We start from the raw sequence: 22,577 nt of genomic DNA on the forward strand, positions 1-22,577 counted from the left end.
GGTGAAAAGACACATTAAAGCCGAACCCTAGTGGGGAAGGAGGGTGGGAGGTTTAACAGGTAAGTATCGTCCCTTCGCGGACTCCCAAATTACCCTTGATTTGGGGGAGTCCACTTCAGGGACTCCCTTACCTATTAAACCTACAATTGCTTAGACTGGCACCGTGAAGGAGGAGGGTCAACGGGTGAGGCGCAAGGTAACAATAAACCAGCAAATCCTTGGTAAAAGAGATAAGTATCGTCCCTTCGCGGTCTTCCAAATTTCTTTAAGCAAGATGGAAAGAAAGGAAGCCAACTCACCGATAAATATAAATCCCAGGGATAAATATAAATCCAAGCTGTCATAGAAGGCTGGGGTACACTCAGAGCACTACGGCCGACTCTGCCTCCAGATGACTCGACATCTTTGAGGTAGCATGACATAAATGTAGTTGGAGTTTTCCAGGCTGCAGCCTGTAAAATATCTTTGAGAGGAACACCCTTAAGGAAGGCCCATGACGTGGCCATGGATCTCGTCTCGTGAGCATTCACTGCCTGAGCATCTGCTGTCAGGCCTGGCCAGGAACTTAAGGATGAGCGTATCGCCCTTACAATCCATCGAGAAATGGTATCTGGTGAGACGGCCTTATATGGACTGGTAGTAGTAATGAACATTTGGGAAACATTACCTCTGAGAGACTTGGTACGAGCAATGTACCACTTTAAAGCTCGTACCGGACACCGTAGTCTGTCCTCGGCTATGTTAGGTTACTGGTTTAAGGTTGATAAGAATTGACAAGATTGCAGAGACTCACCATTTGGGGTTCACCATGCGGGCCGCCATGTTTGCACATGTTTTTATTCATGAGTGCGTGTACTTACAGAACGTACAGTTCATGTCATGGAACGTACAGTCCGAAGGCCTGTTATAACATCTCCCCTTTTTCTAAAAGCAACCAACTGGTTAATAAACAACAATGTGAATATGAATTCCAAGAACTGACTCAATTGAAAAGTTCAAATCCTTGAGTTGAGAGATTTGAGAGTCTCTGTGACTAAAATAAAGTTGCTAGTGTTCAGCTTAATGTTCAGATGAGATGAGGTTTCTTGCAGATCTAACACGTTACAGTTCTATGTCCAATGAAAGTTGATTACTGTAATTTTGCGTCTCAGTGTTGATTCTGATTCATTTGGTGCTTATCTAAATGCTAGTTTGTTCTCTTTTGATTAAGTGTGTGACCGGTCTAGTTTTGAGACACAATGTAGTCCTTGTGCCAAACTAGTGGACGGGTAACTCGAGTGGGTCGAGATTCAGCTGGTTGAGGATCCTTGGTCTCCTTGCATGATGTTTGGATGTCAACAACTGGATCCAGGGATGGTTTGGGAAGAAGAAAGATATGACGTCTGTTTCGACGGTACTCAGTGCCGTTGATGTTGATGATGTAGGACCGTGGAGTCCCAGCCTGACGTACAACTTCACCTTCTGGGCTCAGCTGTCCTTTGGTTCGGATCTTAACCTTGTCTCCAGGCATCAAATCATCCAGCTGTCTTGCACCGTGTCGCTTGTTGAAGGTTTGTCCGCTTTTCTGTTTGTTCATGTTGTCTGTAGCCTTCAGCTTGTTGTGATCTACCTTCTTAGGCTGCAGATTACGAGGCAGGATTGGAAGTGTGGTGCGAATCTCCCTTCCCATTAGGAGACTGGCTGGACTCTGGCCAAGGCTAGGAGTGGACCGGTACAGCATCAAGGCGCGGACTGGATCGTCTTGGCTTAACAGTCTCTTGGCCATGTGTACAGCTTTCTCTGCTTGTCCGTTGGCCTGTGGGTAATAGGGACTGGAGGTGATGTGTTGGAAGTTGTACTCACGAGCGAATTGGTCAAATTCACCCAAAAACTGTGGACCATTGTCAGTCACCACCACTTCGGGAATACCATATCTAGCAAACGTTGCCTTGATGAAGTTTATCACAGATTTGGCTGTTGTCGAGTGGAGGTGATGTAGCTCTATCCATCAGGAATAGTAGTCTACCAGCACAAGGTACATCTTCCCCTTCACCTCGGCTAGGTAGCAGGCAATTTGCTGCCATGGTCTCTGTGGGAGTGGCGTGGAAATGAGTGGTTCGGCGCGTTGCGATGGTTGCATATCCTGGCAATGCGGGCAAGACTGGACATACTGGGCTATGTCAGTACTCATACCTGGCCACCACAAGGCTTGATTGGCTCGAAGTCGGCTTTTTGAGACGCCTTGATGACCCTCATGGATTCTCTGCAACATTTGTTGTCTCAGGCTCTGTGGAATCACAATGCGCTCACCATATGTGAGGATACCACCGACTAGGCTGATCTTGTCTTGGTCATCCCAGAACCGTTTCAACTCTGGGTCGACATCCTTCTGGTACTTAGGCCATCCATCTTTGACGTGAGTGATGACTGCACTCAGGGTACGGTCGTGACTGGTCTCTAAGGCTATTTCGACCAGCTTTGCATCAGATGCTGGCCACTGGGTTGTGATCAAGTGGACATGTGCTTCGATCTCGCCTTCAAGATCTTCATCTGGTTCGGCCACTTTATCTCGCTGGAGAGGAGCTCGCGAAAGTGCATCGGCCACAACCAGGTCCTTACCAGGGGTGTACTCTGCTTCGCAGTTGTATCTCATCAGCCTCATCAGCAGTCTTTGGCATCGGAGAGGGGCATCACATAAGTCCTTTTTGTTGATTAGGGACACTAGGGGTTTGTGGTCTGTCTGGAGCGTCACTTGTAGCCGCGGAGATAGACGAAGAAACGCTCACATGACCATACAGCAGCCAGTAGCTCCTTCTCGATCTGTGCATATCGTTGTTCAGCACGTGTCAGGCTTCGGGAACAATATGCTACTGGTCTCCAGGACTCATCTTCCTGCTTCTGAAGGATGTAACCACCAATGCCGTAACTGCTGGCATCAGCACTGACCATCGTTGGCTTTGTTGGGTCATAGTATGCAAGCGTCGGGGCTGTAGTTAGCAGTGTCTTGAGGTGTCTGAAAGCACTGCGTTGTGCTGGACCCCAAGTCCACTCTGTGTCGCCTTTCATCAGAGCATTAATCGGTGCTGCCACTGTAGCTGCATGGGGTATGAAACGAGATAGCCAATTCACCATCCCCATCAGTCGTTTGACTTCCTCCTTCGTCGTAGGCGGCGACATCTGGAGGATTGCATCAAGTTTAGCAGGATCAGGGTGAATTCCATGCTTATCGAGACGATGGCCAAGGAAGTGCACCTGCTCTTGCGCAATTTTGCACTTGTCCTTATTAAGCTTCAGCCCAGCTCCTTGTAGAATTTGCAGTACATGACGGAGACGTGCGTCATGTTCCTCTGGTGTCGCACCCGTGACAAGAACATCATCCATGTAGACGACAACTCCTGGTAGATTGACCAGCAGATCACTCATGATTCTCTGGTACAGCTCAGGTGCCGATGTGATGCCAAATGGCAGGCGATTGAAGCAGAATCTACCAAATGGTGTGATGAATGTGGTTAACTTCTGGCTGTCAGGGTGGAGCGGAATTTGCCAAAACCCATGCTTGGCATCGAGGACAGAAAATAACTGGGCACCGGCAATTTTACCCAGGACCTCTTCCAAGGTAGGTATACTAAACTGCTCCCTGGCCACGGCTTTGTTCAGCATTCGTAGGTCAACACAGACTCTGATGTTTCCATTTTTCTTTGGAGCGATCACGATCGGGGCGCACCAATCAGTTGGTTCTGTGATGCGCGTGACGATTCCTTGTTTCTCCATTTTGTCTAGCTCTGCCTTTAGTTGGGGGTGCAAGGGCAGTGGGATTCGACAAGGGGCATGGACACAGTGCGGTGTAGCGTTTTCTGTCAGCTTTATCTTGACTGGTGGGCCTTTTAGGCATCCGGTTCCCTCATAAACATCATCATCATTTATCATGGTGTACACACGCTGTACCAGGTTAAGGGAAACACAGGCATGTTTTCCCAGAACTGGCTCACCATCACCAATGATAAGAAAAGTCAGGATATGGTACTTGCCCTTGACTTCACATGATAGGCGTTTCTGTCCTCTTGGCTGGACTTTTCCGCCGAAGAAACCGCACAGACGGGTTGTAGTCGTAGACTGCAGGGTCGGGTTGTGGAGCTTCAGGGTGTGGTAAACATGAAGTGGCAGTATGTTTACCTCGGACCCAGTGTCAAGTAAGAAGTTGATGGGCTTTTTCTCAACAAGGATGGTCTGGCGCCAGGAAGTGTGTGATGGGGCACTTTTACTGGATACGGAGCCTACAAAGAACTCAGTCTCATCGTCAAATGAAGTCGGTGCCATCACAGCTCGCGTGTGTTTAGGTTGGGATCGGCAAACCCGGCTAAAATGTCCAGTTTTGTGACAGGACTTGCACTTCTGGCCTCTAGCAGGGCATGTAGCATGACTTGGGTCGTATCCGCAATTGGGACACCTGGCCTGGTGGGTGTTGGGTTTGGTCGATCGATTGTGGGGCATCTTCTGTCGAGGTTTGGGGTGCATCGCGTGAACAGCAGCCGTATTGTGTGCTCCTTTAATTTCACGGAGATCTTTGGTGGCTGTCTCTAGAGTTTTTGCAACATCCAGGGCTTTCTGGAAAGTGAGGCTATCCTTAATCAGAAGATGTTTCTGAACATACTCACTTCGGAGGCCACAGATCAGGCGATCACGCAAGGCGTCATCGAGAAATGTCCCAAACTGGCAGGGGCTGGCAAGATCGCGTAGTGCAACAGCATACTGAGCGATGGACTCATCCATGTGTTGTTCGCGTTTGTAAAATCGGAAACGCTCTGCTACAACTAGACGCTTTGGGCCGTAGTGTGATACAAGCATATCACAGAGTTCTTTGAAGCTCTTTGCAGGCACTGGAGTTGGTTCAGCTAAGCTTTTTACAGTCTTGTATACAGTAGCACCAACTGCACTCAACAGAACTGCCGATTGTTTCGCCGCAGGGATGTCATTTGCAACAAAATAGAGGTTAAGACGCTCGATGTAGTTGCGAATGTCTTCAACTTGGTCGTACTGGTCGAGACGGCCAATTAACGGAGCGCTGGATACCGCCCCCAACGATGTACACTGCGTCATTGCGATGTCTACGTGTTCCCGTGCGTGCGTGAAACTCACAACAATTCGTTCGAAAGTTGTAGCGTAAATGTCACTTTTTCATGCGAAAAGTGGAATGCAAAATGACGGTTATTTTATACTGTATCATCCCACCGCTGCCACCATGTTAGGTTACTGGTTTAATGTTGATAAGAATTGACAAGATTGCGGAGACTCACCATTTGGGGTTCACCATGCGGGCCGCCATGTTTGCACATGTTTTTATTCATGAGTGCGTGTACTTACAGAACGTACAGTTCATGTCATGGAACGTACAGTCCGAAGGCCTGTTATAACAGGCTACTGAGGACAAGGACTTAATTTCAGGAATAAAAATATCAGGGGGCGTATAAGACGGGGTTTGATTTTTGGCCAGAAAGGACATGTTGGGAACCAGACGAACACCACCTGGTTCCTATCGAATATGACCTGGATCAATAGAGAAAGCATGGATCTCACGCCGTCTCCTAGCAGTGGCCGTAGCCAGAAGGAAGGCCATTTTCACAGCTAAATCTATAACTGCGGCCTCAGATAAGGGTTCAAAGGGTGGCTTAGACAATGCCTGAAGGACCCGCCCAAGATCCCAAGTCGGAAAGAGTTTCTTGTTTGGAGGACGCTCAATGAACATACCCTTAAGCATTTGGGTTAGAGGGTTATTATTAGAGATAGTACTACCATCTGGAAACCCAGCATGAACTGATCCAAGAGCTGAACGATAGCCTCGAATAGTCGCCATCGTGAGGCCCTTATTGAAAAGTTTCATTAGAAAATCACCAACATCTTTCAAAGGCGCTGAGCACGGATCCACTGAGTCAACTCTGCACCATTTATAGAAATGTTGAAGGCGGCTGTCGTAAGTCTGTCTAGCGGATTTTCAACGGCCTCTGGCAGCCATGTAGGCAGCGTCTGCTGAAAGGCCTGCTGATCGGAAAGAATGCTGGACAACATCCAACACGTTAAGTGGAGATTTTCTGACCCCGGGTGAAAAATCTTCGACCGAGGTTGGCAAATGAGGTCCGCTCCTTGTGGAAGTAAGACTGGGGGATGTACGAGAAGGCGAATAAGTCTTTGGAACCATGCTTGGCGAGGCCAAAAGGGTGCAATGAGAAGAACCCTGCATACTTCCGCTTCTATCTTGGTTAGAACTCTTAGAATTAGTGAGATCGGAGGGTAGGCATAAGCGTACATGTTTCTCCAATCGATCGAGAGAGCGTCCGACGCCCATGCTTGAGGATCCCGACTGCGAGCACAGTATACCAGCAGCTGGTGGTTTAGGGCTGACGCAAACAGATCTATGTGAGGTTGGTCGAATTTCTTGAAGATAGCCTCGACCACAGTTCGATGAAGTGTCCACTCTGTGGGGATAACCTTGCCCCTGGATAGGGCGTCTGCCAGGGTGTTCACTTTCCCTGCGAGGTGAGTTGCAGATAGTCGCACCTTATTCGCTAGTCACCAACAAAGGAGGTCCCATGTCTGAAAACATAACGGGGGGGGGGGGGGGGGGGGGGGGGGGACACCGAGTCCCCCCTGTCGGTTGACATACGAGACGACTGTCCAGTTGTCGGACATGATCTGAACATGATGACCTGTCACCAGTTTGGAAAAATGAATTAGAGCTCGTTGGACTGCTAACAACTCTAGAGCGTTGATGTGATATAAACTCTCTTGTGGGGACCACACTCCGGCTGTGATCTCTGCTCCCAAGTGAGCACCCCATCCTTGTATGGATGCGTCGGTCGTCAGAATCAAGGTGGGTTGAGGTCGAGGGAAGGTCACTCCACAACTGAGGTTTACCCGTTGGCGCCACCAGTTGAGATGTTGAAGTACTAGGGGCCGAATCGAAACCAAAAGCGAGAGAGGATCTCGTTTCGGACAATATAAGGCCAGGAGATGGAGTTGTATGGGACGCATTCGCATTCTGCACAAAGGAACGAGGTCCACTAGACTTGACATTAGTCCCAGAAGGCGTAACCAGGCCAAGGCTGGAGCGATCGTGATGGCAAAGAATAGATTCACGCATTGTATAAGGTTGTGAATCCTTTCCTCTGTTGGTGTTGAAATGCCCCAGTGGAGATCGAGCACGGCACCAAGGCAGGTTGGGGTGAAAGATTGGATCAGATGCGATTTCTTGCCAGAGACAGGGTTGTATCTATGGCCCAGTGGGTCTCGGCCTCCGATTGTCCTACTACGAGCCAGTCGTCAAGATACGCAAAAATTTGCACGTGATGCAAGCGAAGAATGGCTGCGACAGTCTTTGCAAAATGGGTAAACACCCTTGGGGCTGTCGAAATGCCGAAAGGAAGTGATCGGAACTCGAACATCATTCCCCGATATTGAAAACGGAGAAAATGACGGTGATGTTTGAACATTGGAACATGCAGGTAAGCGTCTTTCAGGTCTAATGTTGACACCCAAGCTGGAATCGTCAGGCAATCTAGAACCGTACGAAGGGTTTCCATTCTGAACCGGCGGGGCCGAATGTACCTGTTTAATGGCTTTAGGTTTAGGATTGGACGCCATTCCCCGGTTTTCTTTGGGGTTAGAAAGAAGGAAGAAATGAATCCCCGCTTGGAGTCCTCCACTGGAACTTGATAAATCGCCTGTTTCTCTAACAAGGCGAGAATCTCTGATTCGAGAGCCAAGCGTTTGGCCTGATCGGAGGGAATCGGTGTTGGCCGAGGGACATACGACGACGGAGGGATACTCGTAAACTCTATCTTGTAACCGTGAGCGACGGTGTCGAGTACCCATCTGTTGTCGGAATAGAGGGCCCAAGTCTTTGCGAAAGACTGAAGGCGACCCCCTATGGGCCCGTAGTAGGGGGGCGCTAATGGGGGGGGGGGGGGGGGAGAGGGGGCATCACCGCCGCCATGGCCTACCCTGACCGCTCTCATAGTTGGCCTTGGAGCGAGGGTATATGAGGGACCGGAGCCACGACTATGACCACCAAAACCGGAGCTAGGTGTCAACAAAGGCTGAGGCTGATGAGTAGGGGAGCCTGAGTAGGGGTTGGCCGGGCTGGCTAACGGAGACCTGCCGGAACCCTTAAAAGGCTGTAAAGGCTTACGAGGAAAACGCAGACCGGAACCTCACTTGCTACCACGACCAGCGGGAGACGAACCTTGAGTCGGCTTTCGCTGGTTGATCTTATCCGTTGCCTTGATCCGCTTAGCCTCTTCTTCAAGGGTTAGCTGAAACTTCCCATTGAAAAGGTCTGTACCTAACCGAGAGAGAGCCTCGAGCCAGGTACGAGCCCCTTCAGTAGGCAGATAGATGGCATCCAGTACGTTACCCCGACGTATAGATGTAGAAAAGGAAGAAATCCTTGTAAACTGATCCATACAGACACGTAGGTAGTCGTCCAGACACCGAAAGCCTAGTTTAACGTTCTCGGGAGCCACTTCGGAATCCGCTTTACATGAACAAACCAGATACTCCGAAAGCAACTGCAAAAAACATGTAACTCGAAGGCCCGCCTTGGAGGCTTTGTCAACCTTGACTAGAGTGTCTTCAAGAGTGTTGCGTTCTTTACTTGAAAACGGTGATTTAAGTGTCGAGCGTCCACCAGAGTCAGCCGCAATCTTGTCTCTAACAGCATCTGGTAAGGTGGGAACTGAAAGATACGTCTCGTAATCCTTCTTAGGAACCCGGAAATGACGCACGTCTCACTTGGCCACCGGTCGCCATTTCTAAACTCCGGTAATGACCTCGATACGATCCGCACACGTGCGATCAACCGGGAGGACCAGGAAGGACTGAGCCTTAGAATCAGGAGGACCAGTGCGTTTTTTAAAGGATTTACGAACCTCGCTACCGGGGGTCAAATCCTCCACATCTGGGATATGTAGAACACGAACCATATCATGCATGACATGACGCAATCTAAGATCTGAAGAAGACAAATTCACCGACTCTACGGTGCCATTGTCCGATGAATAATCACCAGGTGGATTAAGTTGTGCGGGGGGTAAGAAAGTGTCAGACTTCTTACCGCCATCCGGAGCTGACCCCGCCCCCCGCGGAGGCAAAGGGACAGAAATGTCCGGGGGTCGAGGACGGGAATCAGAATCTTCTGAAAAATTATCAGATGGAAACAAGGAAACGATTCCCTCCGAATCCTGGCCGGGGTCTGCAATGGTGGCCGACACTGGCACCAACACCGGCGAGGGAACATCTACTGAAGCGCTAATATTAGCTGGGTGTTGAACCAGAGCCGAAACTGTGGCTGTCAGTTGTTTCAGCATGGCCCGTGTAGAAGTGCCGGAACGGCGGCGGCAACGATCGCCCCCCGAACGGCTAGAGGAAGAAGAATAATATTCATCCGAGGACCCCGAGCTAGAGCTAGAATAACGACGCCTTTTCTGATGATGACGTCGATGGCGGTCGGAACGGGAAGATTTTTCCTGACCCGTAACACCGGAATTAGCACTTACATTGGGGGAAGAGGCAGGAACATTCAAAGTACTGACCCCAGATTTTTTCTTAGATTTAGTGCCGGAAGCGACGGGGACCCGAGTCCCGGAGGCTAGAGGCTTGGAAAGCTTAGCTCCGGTTCTTTTTCTGGGTTTTGAAATTACCTTTTTAACCTTCTTACCATCAGCAGGATTCAAGACTGGAACCGAAAGATCAGTCTTGCCTGAAGGACCCGTGCTGCTGGGGGCCAGAGGCCCGGAAAGCGTGTCCCCAGCAAGGGTAATAGAGGGAGGCGTAGAGGCTGGAGGCCCGAAGGCACAGCTCTAACACTTGAGTCAGAAACATTACCGGGGCTAGATGCCCGGAAAGCGTGTCCCCTGTAGAAAATAATTCTCCCCCTGTGGTATCTACAGAGTGGGAGTGAGACCGAGTTGAACTGCCGACGCACTTCGTTTAGAGTAGCGCGACTCCGCCATCTTGAATCAAAATCAAACAAAGGACTCGGAACGTTGCTTACCGCACGAGTGAAAATACAACAAAATAAAACGGGAATGGTGTGTAAAATCAAAGAAAAAGAACACAAGACACACTGGTAAAACCTGTCTTGAATCCAAAACATCTGAAAATAGTTCAATAAAGAATTAATGAAAGCTCATACAAACGTTCGAAGACCGTGACACAAACCACGTCCGGATACTCCAAACGCTAGAGAAAAAGAGGACGAGTTGGCTTAATGGACCGAGTTAGGGAGCATGGACGATGGAGGGCGCTATTGCGGTGTGGTAAAAAGAATCTAGCGTGAAAGCCTACGGCTAGGGAAATATGCAATAGTAGGTTTAACAGGTAAGGGAGTCCCTGAAGTGGACCAAAATGTTTGCACATTTTGTTAACTATGAACTGAATTCAAACTTGAAAGCAGTATAATTTAATCAAAGCCAAAGTCAAACTAAAACAGAATAGCAATTACATTGCAACATCTCAGATAAACAGTCATCTTAAGCAAATGTCATATTTACAAAAATTAAAGCATATAAGGTCCTTTAAGTCCCCCCCATTTCTTTTTTGGCTTGTAATTTGCACTTTTGCTCTTAAATGCATCATGACATTTTCTTGATTCTAATTCAGTCTAGTTTCAATTTTCAAGCGGGCCTAGGTTGAGATTTATTTGGCAAACTGTAAAAGCTGGACTGATCGTACATGGATGTGTATACTGGCGTCCGACTGAAAAGTGTAGCTGGTGCTAGCGCTATTGGATGCCTGGCTAGAAAACTGGTCCCACTGCCAACAGTAGTTAATGAAGACAGTATGGGTTTGTGCACATTCAGAATAAAAAAATCTTACATACTTGATAATAATTATAATAATAATAATAATAATAATAATAATAATAACGAGTTCATATAGCGCTTTTAACTAAGATCAAAGTGCTTTACATTATTATTACCCCTGATCATTGGTCCAATTAAACATTCCGAATACCATCTCAGCTACCTGGGGAGTATACAGCTCGATGCTGCCTGTTAGGCGCAAGGAAGCTAGAATCAATCACAATAACTGGCCGCATCTCGATAATGAATGCCTGTTATTTCCCGTTCTGTCTGCGTTCCGGACGATCAGTCTGCAGTTGTCAAGGCGGGCGGGAATCTGCAGACTGGACGGGTGTGTGCGTTCAAGCACGGCGACTTTAATGAGCTAGACCAGCTGTGCACTTTTGTTATCTCAACAATGATGCAATGAATAAACATGAGTCACCGTAGACCTCATGAATACACACGGTCGGTACGCAGAAAGACGTTCCGTTTTGTTATCAAACAAAACATTGTAAATTATGATTGTGTGAGCAGGAACTGGCCTTTTAAATACAAGTGAATATAATAGCGAAGCGAAGCGAATTTGTCATCTGCAAACATTTCCAGAAAGGTTTCTGTAATTAATATAATAATTTATTTCATGGCGAGAATATGAACTGGCCGTATATGAATGTTAATTTCACCGAAACCTTTAGGCTTTAAACCGAGTTTTCTTACAAAGATCGTAACAAAAGCCAATGGTACATGGAACATAATCACTGCGTAAGATAACTGCCAGGATAACCCCTCTTTTTTGTCATTCTAACAAAATATTTCACTGCATTTTGCTCCCAGATTGCCGTATTTCAATGCAAATTAATGTTTTGGAAGTTCTCCACTTCACCGCAATGAAATAAAAAACGAGTCACCATCGACGACCTGGCTAAGGGTTTGGAAGATAAGTCACAGATCGACCTGATTCTACTCGACTTCGCTAAAGCCTTCGACAAGGTATCCCATCGTCGTCTACTTCTCAAAACTCAGTTCTACGGCATCCGAGGAAACATCCTGAAATGGACAACAGACTTCCTGAGTAACCGCACCCAACAAGTTCTCCTTGAAGGCCAGACTAGTTCTGAATCCAATGTGACATCTGGTGTACCACAAGGGAGCGTCCTAGGACCCCCGTTATTCTTGATATTTATCAATGACCTACCAGAACGCGTCATCAACTCTACAACCAGACTCTTCGCAGATGACAGTGTACTCTACAGAAGAATGTCATCACCTGTAGACAGTGCCTACCTTCAAGAAGATCTGAATGCACTTCAAGAGTGGGAGACTGAGTGGCTCATGGAATTCAACGCAACTAAGTGCCAAGTCCTACGTATCACCAACAAACGCACTCCTATCACAACGACCTACACCATCCACGGGTACGAATTGGAACTCGTAGACTCGGCCAAATATCTAGGAGTGCATATAGACTCAAAGCTAAACTTCAACATGCACGTAGATACAGTCACCAAGAAGGCAAATTCTACCCGTGCCTTCTTGAGCCGCAACCTCAGTCATTGCAGCCGAAAGGTCAAGGAAAGTAGCTACACCATGTTTGTCAGACCAATAGCAGAATATGCATCAACATCATGGAACCCCCACACTCAACGTAACATAAAAAACTGGAACAAGTTCAGCGTAGTTCAGCAAGATTTGTGACAGGCGACTATGACTGGTCAAGCAGTGCTACTGACATGATCAAAGATCTCCATTGGCATTCCCTAGCTGATAGACGGTACTTAGCTGGGCTGGAAATGATGTACCGCATTCGGTTTGACTTGATCGACATCAAATGGTCCCAGTACCTCATACCATCCACAACTACCACCAGAGGTCATGCGTCTCGCTTCCAGTGCCCATACTCAAGCTCACAAGCGTATACCAACTCCTTCTTTCCTCGCACACGGCGTGACTGGAACACACTTAAGAAGGACCCTGCAGCATCTCCATCCCTTGACGCCTTCAAGTCTGCGCTAAGGGATCAATCAGTGATGTAAACCACATACATCACTTTTTTACTCTGCACATCTGTACATACTGCACCTGCACGCATTCACACACACACCACAGTGCGATTATACTCATCTTTTGAGGACTGCACTCCATGGAAGGAAGGAAGGAAGTTTGCCACGAAATTCTGAAGATTTGAGAAGTTTTATGCTTCTATAAGAATTACCATATGAAAACTTGAATGAACACAAATTGAGATGGGCAACATTCCGGGTTGTAAATCACTGCTTAACACTTGGAAAGAATTGTGAGGGTCTAAAAGTATGCGATTCAATTCTTATTTATTTGACGTACATAAAAGGCCAAGTAGTAAAATGTTTTAAGAAAAGAATACATGAAACAGCCGTTTTGCTGGCGGGAATTTCCCTCCAGCACGCAACGCAAACAGTCAGCTCCCAAATACAATTGCAGACTAATTCAAGTGGCTGTGATCCTGGTAACACGAAGCGTCAACGACACATCCAAAACGGTATGCATTCTAGTTTTCCGACCGCACATGCAAGACGCAGAAGGACCTGACGCACAGACTTCATGCACATTTCACCAAGTTAGTGACAAAAGGGGACATTTTGCTGCGTCGTACTACTGCAAGTAGTGGTACAGCTTCAACACCTTGGACAAATGGAATTTCCTTCTCCAAGTTGCACATGTAATTCGAATCCCGATGGTCATAACAGTTCAATATTTGACTAGTGAGGATCCGACGTTGACTCTATCTATGATCTAGACCACATGCTCCATCGCTTTGCAGGATTATTAGTATTAACAGAATCGTTTGAAATCATATTAACCTAAAGTGTTTTATAACTGGATAGTAAACTTTTTGGATTAAATACGGACTGATTTTGAGTAGAAGAGTGCGGTTAGATAGAATGATAAAATAATGGGGCATAATATTATAGTCACGTCACCATGCATGGTCACTCTGACTAATTTATATAAAAACGCATGTTTTTTTTATTAAATATAAAACATCAATATTTATGATTGTATAACAATAAAACGATTTCAAAAATTAGGCATGTGAACAACCTCATCAAATGCAAAATGTAATGAACTAAGTTCAGGGCAAATATTTTCTAAAAATGAACATCGCACTGGTTGCAAATTTTATTCCCCGGCCGGGCCATGCCCGCACCGGTACGTAGGCACAGCTGCCTGCCATAATAAACTCCCCAGCCCCAACCTCGTCCCCAGTGCTTACTTTATTTCCAACCTGGTTTCCAATAATAAACCCTGGATAGGAAACTTTCTTCCTGTATCCTGATTCGATACCGCAATTGGCTAGTAATGGATTTATATCGTGTACTTGGTGTTATTATTCACAACGTGCAGTACGTGTTTTTCGCGATCATTTGTCCATGCCTCCTCGAAAATACTAATTTCCTTTCCAATATGGTCATATTAATATGAAATATGATACTGCATGTTGTCTCGATAAAATCGTAACAGTTTAATGTAAAAAAAAATTGTGTTTTTGTAACTCACGCCGTGCTTGCGCTGCGATGAATTGACTCTGTTTTCACCCCAGACACCGCATACAAAAACAAACGCTAATGTAACGCATATCCAGGCACCAGACTATTCCTCATGTGCATACGTGTTCAAAAATCTTGCACATGCAAATGATCAAATACCAGGGTGAGAGAGCAGGTAGTGATGGGCGCGTACTGTTCGACACCCTGGGGACGAGGTTGCCCCAGCCCCACTCATACGCCTGCACGGTAAACAGCCATTGACAACTCCAATCTATCCTGGCCTTTGTGGGAAAGGGTTGGCTCATTACCAAACAGAGCGTGGGAAACAAGACAAACATGTATATCATCATGGCTACGAAATTCTACCACCAATGAGAAGACCCGATGCCAACATCCGAGCAAAACTATTTCAGTCGACATGGCTGATAGGTCATAAAAGCGGCACAGCTAGGACCGCCCAAAACTCATCACGTTTGAAATTCATGCGGATTTCTCAAACTCTTCCATCATAGCAACATAATTGTCAAGGAAACCAGTGAAGGCCCTCGTAAATATTCATGAGTCAGTTTCTACCAAAATGTCTTCCATAATGATATTGGGTGATTTAAGTTCATCTACTCGTGCTCTTTTGTCTGTACTAGATATTGGTGTACTCCTAAAACTGTGAAATAGGCCTACACGACCAAGTGGTTTTCTTGTGCATAGACATTTTCAACCCTCTGAAAATTCGTATTTATTCTTTGATTATTTTTTAGCTCCCATTAAAAAAAATTGCTCGGCCGCGGTAAAACAAACTTTATTATTCGTTGATTTTGATGTCACATTCAGAAGTGAATGACACCATATTATTTCATAAAGAACACAATATATACTTTTAAAAGTATAGAGACTAACTTTATGCTGTATTTTCTAAAGATACTACGTTGTTTAGTTTTCAATATTTCTTACATATTCATTACACGATAGAGCAAAGAACATGATTACACTCATCATTTTTCTTACATTCTAGATTGCGGAAATGAACTCTCTAATACCTCGCACAGTCAAATTAAATTTATGAAAATGACAATGCATATGGAACTTCGGTAGGATATAATTACTATTTTGGGGTGTGGGGCATTAATTCTTCAAATGCTTTATTACTCCACATTAATTACAAATAATTAAATTCTAATGAATACCGAAGGGTCTCTTGATGAAGTCTAAATATTTTTGAACAACATTTCATATCATTGCCATGACGTGGTAACTTGTGATGGTCTCCCCGTCTCGTCAAGTAAATGATGGCTTCTTGAGTACCTACTCAGAAATCGACAAGGAAATGAATACACATGTATATTATATATATTAGGCCAAGCAAATTTTCAATACATAACAGAATGTTTGATGTCAAAGGAATCCTCATTTAATTAACAATAAGTTGATTTTTAAGTCAGGGTTTAACCAATCATAACAACAAAGTTGCGATCTTATTCCCTGGACCTTTATTCTGTCCGGACGCGCGAAGAAAACACCGCGATGCGGCCAGACAATGCCACACAACCCATTGCTCGCTACGCGTTTGGCACGGTCAAAGTATAGTTCAGATCCCGCTCCACACTGCACAACACAGCAACAGGGATAATACGTGCACATTACCACGTGTCAAACAAGTCTGACAACGGCTGATCCCGCTCCACACAAAATGCCATCCGCGTACAAAAATACATGCGGTAGTAGACTATCAGTCTGGTTCCAACTCTCGTCACCGTTGTCAGCCACAATTTGCTCGTTTCGCCTCTGTTGTACCATGGAGTTATTTCTCCGTGGTTACTTGTACTTGGTGCCTCTCTATTATTACAATCGAAACCGTCGGATCGAACACGTACGTATTGGCCCGGCGGGTCTGCAGAAGATCGGGCATATTCACACCTTTTGTTATTTAAATGAAGCGTTCTGGCCCGTGCCAGGACGGGTTGTCAAGGGCTCGTTTGTTTAAAAAACAATGACGCAATGAGTGACAAAGTGCCTTGCCCAAGGACACACGCACCATAGCCGCAGGATGGACTCGAACCCACAACCTGCAGAATTACCCGCAGACCATATTAAAATTCAATGCTCCAGACTAATGATGTGCAAACCCGACCTGAAACCGAAACCAACCCGACCCGAAACCGACTTCGTGTTGGGTCGGGACGGTTTGTCCATCTTTTCAGTCGGGTCGGGTCGGTTTTGGTTTTGCATTTACATTTTCGGGTCGGGTCGGGTCGGGTCGGGTCGGGTCGGTTTAGCCATCTTTTGAAAAAATAGAAATAAACCAAAATAAACTGAAACAGTTGAGAAATTCAGGTGATGCAATATTATTGACAGCCACTGTGACCGCAGCCCATTGTGTGGTGTGGCCACCGAGCACACTATCAAGTTCCCACGGTATGAATTTCTCCAGTCGGATCAGGACTGACAGTGAAATAGATAGATTGTAACAGATTTCATGATACCGCGTGATGACCATGCGTTTGTTCAATAAGCAGGGTTACTCTCGATCAACCCACTGAGTATGACTGAGTGAGAGATGATGGTTTTGCAAAAGACTTCATGCCACGTGGGTAAGGGCAGGCACAAAAAAGTGATCACTTTGTCCAAGCCAGGTATTTAGGTTTTTTCAGGTTTTTTTTTCAGGTCGGGTCGAATTGGGTCGGTTTTACCTTATTTTTTGTCAGTTCGGGTCAGGTCGGTTTGAGGGAGTTAAGATCGGTTTCAGTTGAGATTCGGTGTATATCTGTAATGTTTCGGGTCAGTTTGGCCTGGTCAACCAGACCCGATGCACATCATTACTCCAGACCACGAGACCATACTTCACGCTAAACCTGCACGAACCAATATGAGCACACGATGTGTCCCTTCCACTGGGGCCCTTGAAACTTCTCTCTGTTCATGCGCAGAGTCCATAGGGACAAGACAATTTATCTCATACGAGTAAAGTCATATTCAAGACCTTAAAGGATCACCTTCAAGAGAATGTACTCATTTGGGCTAGAAAAAGCTTTTACCAATAAACTGATATTAGTTGGTAAGATAGTTACTGGACCCAGAAATATTTGCCCTTTTCATGCAATAGAGCCTGAAAATCACCCCTGGTGACGTACTTTCAGGACCCTTAAACGCAAAAGTTTACTTTGAACTTGTAAAACTTCTAGAATTTGCAATTATTTTTGTTCATTTACTTTTACAGAAAATCACGATGAAAAATGTCTTTCTGGAATTGTTACTGGCATATCAATATTTGGAAATGATAAATCACCCGACTTGAACGAGAAATATTGTGCCAAAAATTAAACCCCTCACTAACCAAAATCAAAAATACACAAACTTAAACTTAGGGATTTATAATAGTTTATAGATTGCACCCATGATTGCAGAATACCTTTTAAACAATTACCTGTTTTTACCCAGCATTAGTACTCTAAGTGATTTTAGAGCACCTAGTCCAGTTATATCCTCCAGCTGGTTGTCATACAGGTCCAGGAATATCAGTCTCCTCAAACTGGTGAGGTGCTCTATTTTGCGGATACTGTTGTGCTGAAAGTTGAGTAACCTGAGATGCTCCTCTCCTTCTAGAATTGGGCACACTGTAAGCCTCCTCCTGTTTTCAAAATGGTTGCCTTTGATATATTACAAACACATACAACATAACTTTCAAGTTTAAATCCAATCTCTCTAGAAATATTAACTTGTTTGGTTTTAAAAATTTTACTTCATGTCCTGCTTAGTCATAGTTCAATATGTGTTTTTTTTCACTGAAACTGTGTCAGTCTCAGCAATACAACTCCTGCAGTCACCTGTCAAGTCACTAGCTATTCAAATAAACTATTACAAAGGCATTCCTTTGTCATTGTTCATCCTGTTTCTTGTGACTTGACTTATGAAAAGAGTTGTGACGGAACCTGTGAAAGGATTTGTGGTGTACTTGACAACACTGACCTACCTATCAAGGTTCAATCTGTCTGGGTTTGCCGATCTTTCCTCCTGTGACCTGTATATGACCGGTACACCAGGGGCGACAGGACTCTCACCAATCATGACCTTATCCCCTGAAAGCCACAACATGGATCCGTTAATCAAATGAACAAATACATTTATAGTACCATCAGAATGCAAATCATGATGCATGATAATCCCTAACAACACTTTTTTTCTCTCACAGTAGTGTCAAAACATGAGCATATTGAAAAAATTTTTTTTTATTGTGTCCTTATCTACATGGCACACAATGTAGTCCTTCATAATAACCTAGTATATAAGTCAAGGATATAATCGGCTATTATGAACTGAATTTTAATATTGAAAGCAGTAGAAAACATTTGCAAAAATAAAAAAATGAAATTCCCAATCATTGGAGAACAGCTTACCAGTTTTTAATTTATTTATTTATTTTATTTGTTCTCATTTTATGGCTTTTCGGCATAGCTGCGGAAAAGCCTTTGATTTGGCCTGATTTTTAAAAACAATTGTTTCTTCTTCCATAAACGTTGTCATAAAACGTTGTCATATAACTTTGAAACTTAACATAGGCAAAAGCATAGCAGATGGTCTGTGAAGATAGATACTATGATGACGTCATTACAGGTCATGGGACGTCGTCTTAAAAGTGTATATTTTAAGGCAGCCTCGACTCCATGGGCGCGTGCGCGTTCCTTACACTAACCCTCGGCCATGATGAACCCGTAAATGATGCTGACTGGCTAATCAGAGCGAAATTGCACCCCGGGTGTGCCCATAATGCGCTCACATGCTTTGCACGTCACGTCACGTACAAACGTTTTGTTTATCAAAAGTGCGCAATGCCTATGGCATATGGATTATGGCAGCCTCGTTTTTCGCTTAAAAAACCTGTATCTTCGGTTGTAAAGGGAAGAAAGAGGTACGTACATTTAATACAAATCCTTGTTAAATAACGCGACGTCCAAACCTTATGTTTGAAAGGACTGATTCTTCAAAAACACAACTCTCAACATTTTAAAGATGGCGTCGCACGTTAAACAGATAGACTGCAGCTCTAATTATAATGTGCCATATTTTGACACATTTAAATAAGACAAATCCAGGGGTTGAGATCACGCAAGGCATGATGGGAAACAACATGGTGCAGCAAGATCTCGTACCCATGGGAATGAGGTTAATTTTAAGGTCCTATATCTAGAGACCTACAAGTCACAAGATGAATTAAAAAGTCTTCTTTTTTTTATAGGTTTGCTAGGTCATAGATATTTACACAAAAATGTGGAAAATGTGTGACGTCATAATGACGTCATTAAAGTGCCATTTTTTAAAACACATACCGGTATGAGACCTGCTCCCATGAAACACAGACAAAGTTGCACAAGTTGTTTGTGAAGCATGTGAAGTCATTTGGGGTAGGAACTGTCCATTTTAAGGCTCTTGAAACCTTTCAATACGTGTATCTCATAATTGGGTTGTCAGGCTTTTATCCCTTAATCCTTCTTCCAGAGGTGATAGGGTCACAGTACCTATTTATTTATTTATTTATTATCCACATCCAACAGCAGAAAAAAACGCCAATTACAGGACTATCACATATCATATATCATATATCATTTTGAAGCTGAAAACCTCAGTAATTTGAAAAAACTATTCCTAAAAACAAATAAAAATTGTCAATTTTGTCTGGGTTTTGTGGGAGCAGGTCACATATACAGTCTTGTGGTTGCGAAGGGCGATTTCCAAAGGTTACGTTACACTTTATTTTGAATGAAACAACATGCACACAGACATGTTCACACAGGTGGGTGAAATCTTTGAAAATTAATTTCTCCCGTTTGGGAAACTGTATTTTCTTGCAACTTTCTGGGCTTATTTCTCTTATAATGATCCAAGTATGTGCTAAAATTGTTGTGATATGTTCATTACTTTTTGCTGAAATTGGAAAAATAGGTCAGTCTACGTGCAAGTTGTACCACTGGTGTTTGCAATATCTGTCAATCTTTTTAAGCCTCACAAATATTAATAAGGTTTCTATCCATTATGGTGTGCAGTAAAAATGTGCATAAAAGCCTCCTTCACAAGTTATTAAATAATACATATCACCCTTTTTGCCGGCTTTCATTGGTCGATACTGAGACCCACACCAAGACCCATGCCAAGTCACGCCGAGTGACGCTAATGAATATACATGTAATATGCGCTTCGTCACTGTGTTGCTGGGCCAAAATCGGTCAACCATAGTGCCTACGGCGCTCAGGGTCTTTGCTGAAAACCACATGTTGTTTTGGACAACAAAAAATCCTTGTCCAAATTTTCCTTGGAGATTACACATGTACACTAGCATTTGCAACAACAGATTAAGCTGAAATTCGGAATATACTTAGATGATATAAGTGTTCAACTACTCGTGAAATAACAACTTGAGTAGATTCCTAGAAATTGAGATAAATACATGGATTGGGGAAGTTTTCGAACGACTTGAAGGACAGCTTTACCAGTAACCAGTATTGAGGTTTCGGCATCGATGACGGCATTTTTTTCAATGACATGAAGTTCTTCTTCCATTATAATTAGCTGTTTGGTGTACACACTGAAGCAGCTCTTGTTTTCGTTAAGATTTTTGGCTTTTCCGCATAGTTGGGGAAAAGCCTTTCTTTTTGCTCTGATTTTTTTTCTTTCTTCTACTTCTTCTTTTTGTCGCCACAAAATCCCATAGACATTGTACACGTCTTTTACCGCCTGCACTTTTGCCATTCAACTTTGTCATACATCATTCAAAGTCAGCAAAGGCATAGTCCTTATAGCATAGATGTGCCCAGAAGAGTGACTCCATGGTGACGTACTCATGGGTCACTGGACGTCATATTGAAGATTTCTAGATGTAATCTTTGAAAATCAATATAAAATCAACCGTGAGAGACCTGAGCTTGATCTTTGCGGGAATTGATTGAATAATACGGGATCTTCATTTTATCTCAAGTGAGCCAAATCACGTGACCCTTTCTTCCGGTCCACACCGGAAGTGCATTATAATTTAAAAATTGAAAAAGATGTGAACTTGCTCTTAATGATGTCAGTTATGGCTAGGTTGTACTTTACAGAAATTACTGGTGAAGTCATTACATGTTAGAGCGCCCTCTAGCAGCAGGTTCAAAGATATTTAAAATGAATAATCAGTTGATGTGTGTGGTCAAGTTTGCTGCATTCACTTTATGATTAATATGTATAATTAGCTTTATGCTAAGAAAAAGTTGAAGGGGAAAAGATTGATGACGTCACCTGACCTGGCACATACTTGGACCACCACCCACAGATGGTCCTAGAAGAAATTTGTCATCGTGATGTCATCAGGTGTCAGGTTACGCATTAAAGATGCATTTTTCCCCATGTGTTTTGTACACGCTTTCGTCAAACCATACACTTTGACACTTTCTTAATGTGATCGACTTCAGACTTGGCACATACTTAAACCATCACCCACAGATAGTCCTATAAGATTTTTTGTCATTATGACATCATCAAGGTGTAATATTAAATGTGCATATTTCAAAGCCTTATATCTTTGGTGGGGTACTGTGGTCAAATGGTTACAACGTTCAACTCGTGTGCCGTGGTGCGTGGGTTCAAATCCTGACCTTGGGAACATGGTGCTTGTGCTCTTGAGCAAGGCACTTTACCATTATAGCTTCGTCCTTTGGATGGAACGCAAAGCGGTATGTCCCGTGTGTTGTGTAATGCACGTTAAAAAACCCAGTTACACTTATCGTTAAGAGAAGGAGTTTGCCCCGGTGTTTCTGGCAGTGGCTGCAAGATGCGCCGCAGCCCCTTGTTAATTATTATAAAGGTGCTACATAATGGGTCTCATAGCTCTCATTAACTTGAGGGCCTCCATAGAAAGCAGTGCCTTGCACTGATCGAAGTTTACATTCATTAAAGATGACGTAAAAAAAACTAGATTTATGTTTGTGGACAAACACAGGGCTGTTTCGGTAACTTTTTTGTGACATATATGTGACATAGTTTCAAGCATAAGTTCCATCCAGGAAGGATGTGTACAATGGTGGCATATAAATATGTGATTACATTCTCAAAGAGCTTTGAATCACGTGATGATGTCATGATGACATCACAATCGGACCTGTTATCTGTCAGATCTAGCAGAAATCTGCTAGAAAATGGTCACCGTAGAAAAATCACATATAATGCGACGTAACTTGGCACTTGATGACGTCATGATGACGTCAATGTTTGGCGC

The 22,577-nt window shown here is 44.3% G+C and overlaps 1 protein-coding gene across 1 annotated transcript in view; it reads right to left on the reverse strand.

Moving 5' to 3' along the window:
• LOC119721734 (leucine-rich repeat-containing protein 49-like) overlaps nucleotides 1–19,035 on the reverse strand; it is a 79,037-nt gene extending 60,002 nt beyond the window's left edge. Inside the window, exons 1-3 of the mRNA XM_038191700.1 lie at nucleotides 19,026–19,035; nucleotides 18,306–18,411; nucleotides 17,760–17,963 (exon numbers count right to left, since the gene is read on the reverse strand). Of these exons, the coding sequence (XP_038047628.1) occupies nucleotides 17,760–17,963; nucleotides 18,306–18,411; nucleotides 19,026–19,035 (320 nt within the window). The remainder of the gene's footprint in view (nucleotides 1–17,759; nucleotides 17,964–18,305; nucleotides 18,412–19,025) is intronic.
• Between the last annotated feature and the right edge of the window lie 3,542 nt (nucleotides 19,036–22,577).

Source organism: Patiria miniata, unplaced genomic scaffold (genome assembly GCF_015706575.1).
Source record: "Patiria miniata isolate m_02_andy unplaced genomic scaffold, ASM1570657v1 HiC_scaffold_14, whole genome shotgun sequence".
Taxonomy (NCBI): Eukaryota; Metazoa; Echinodermata; class Asteroidea; order Valvatida; family Asterinidae; genus Patiria; species Patiria miniata.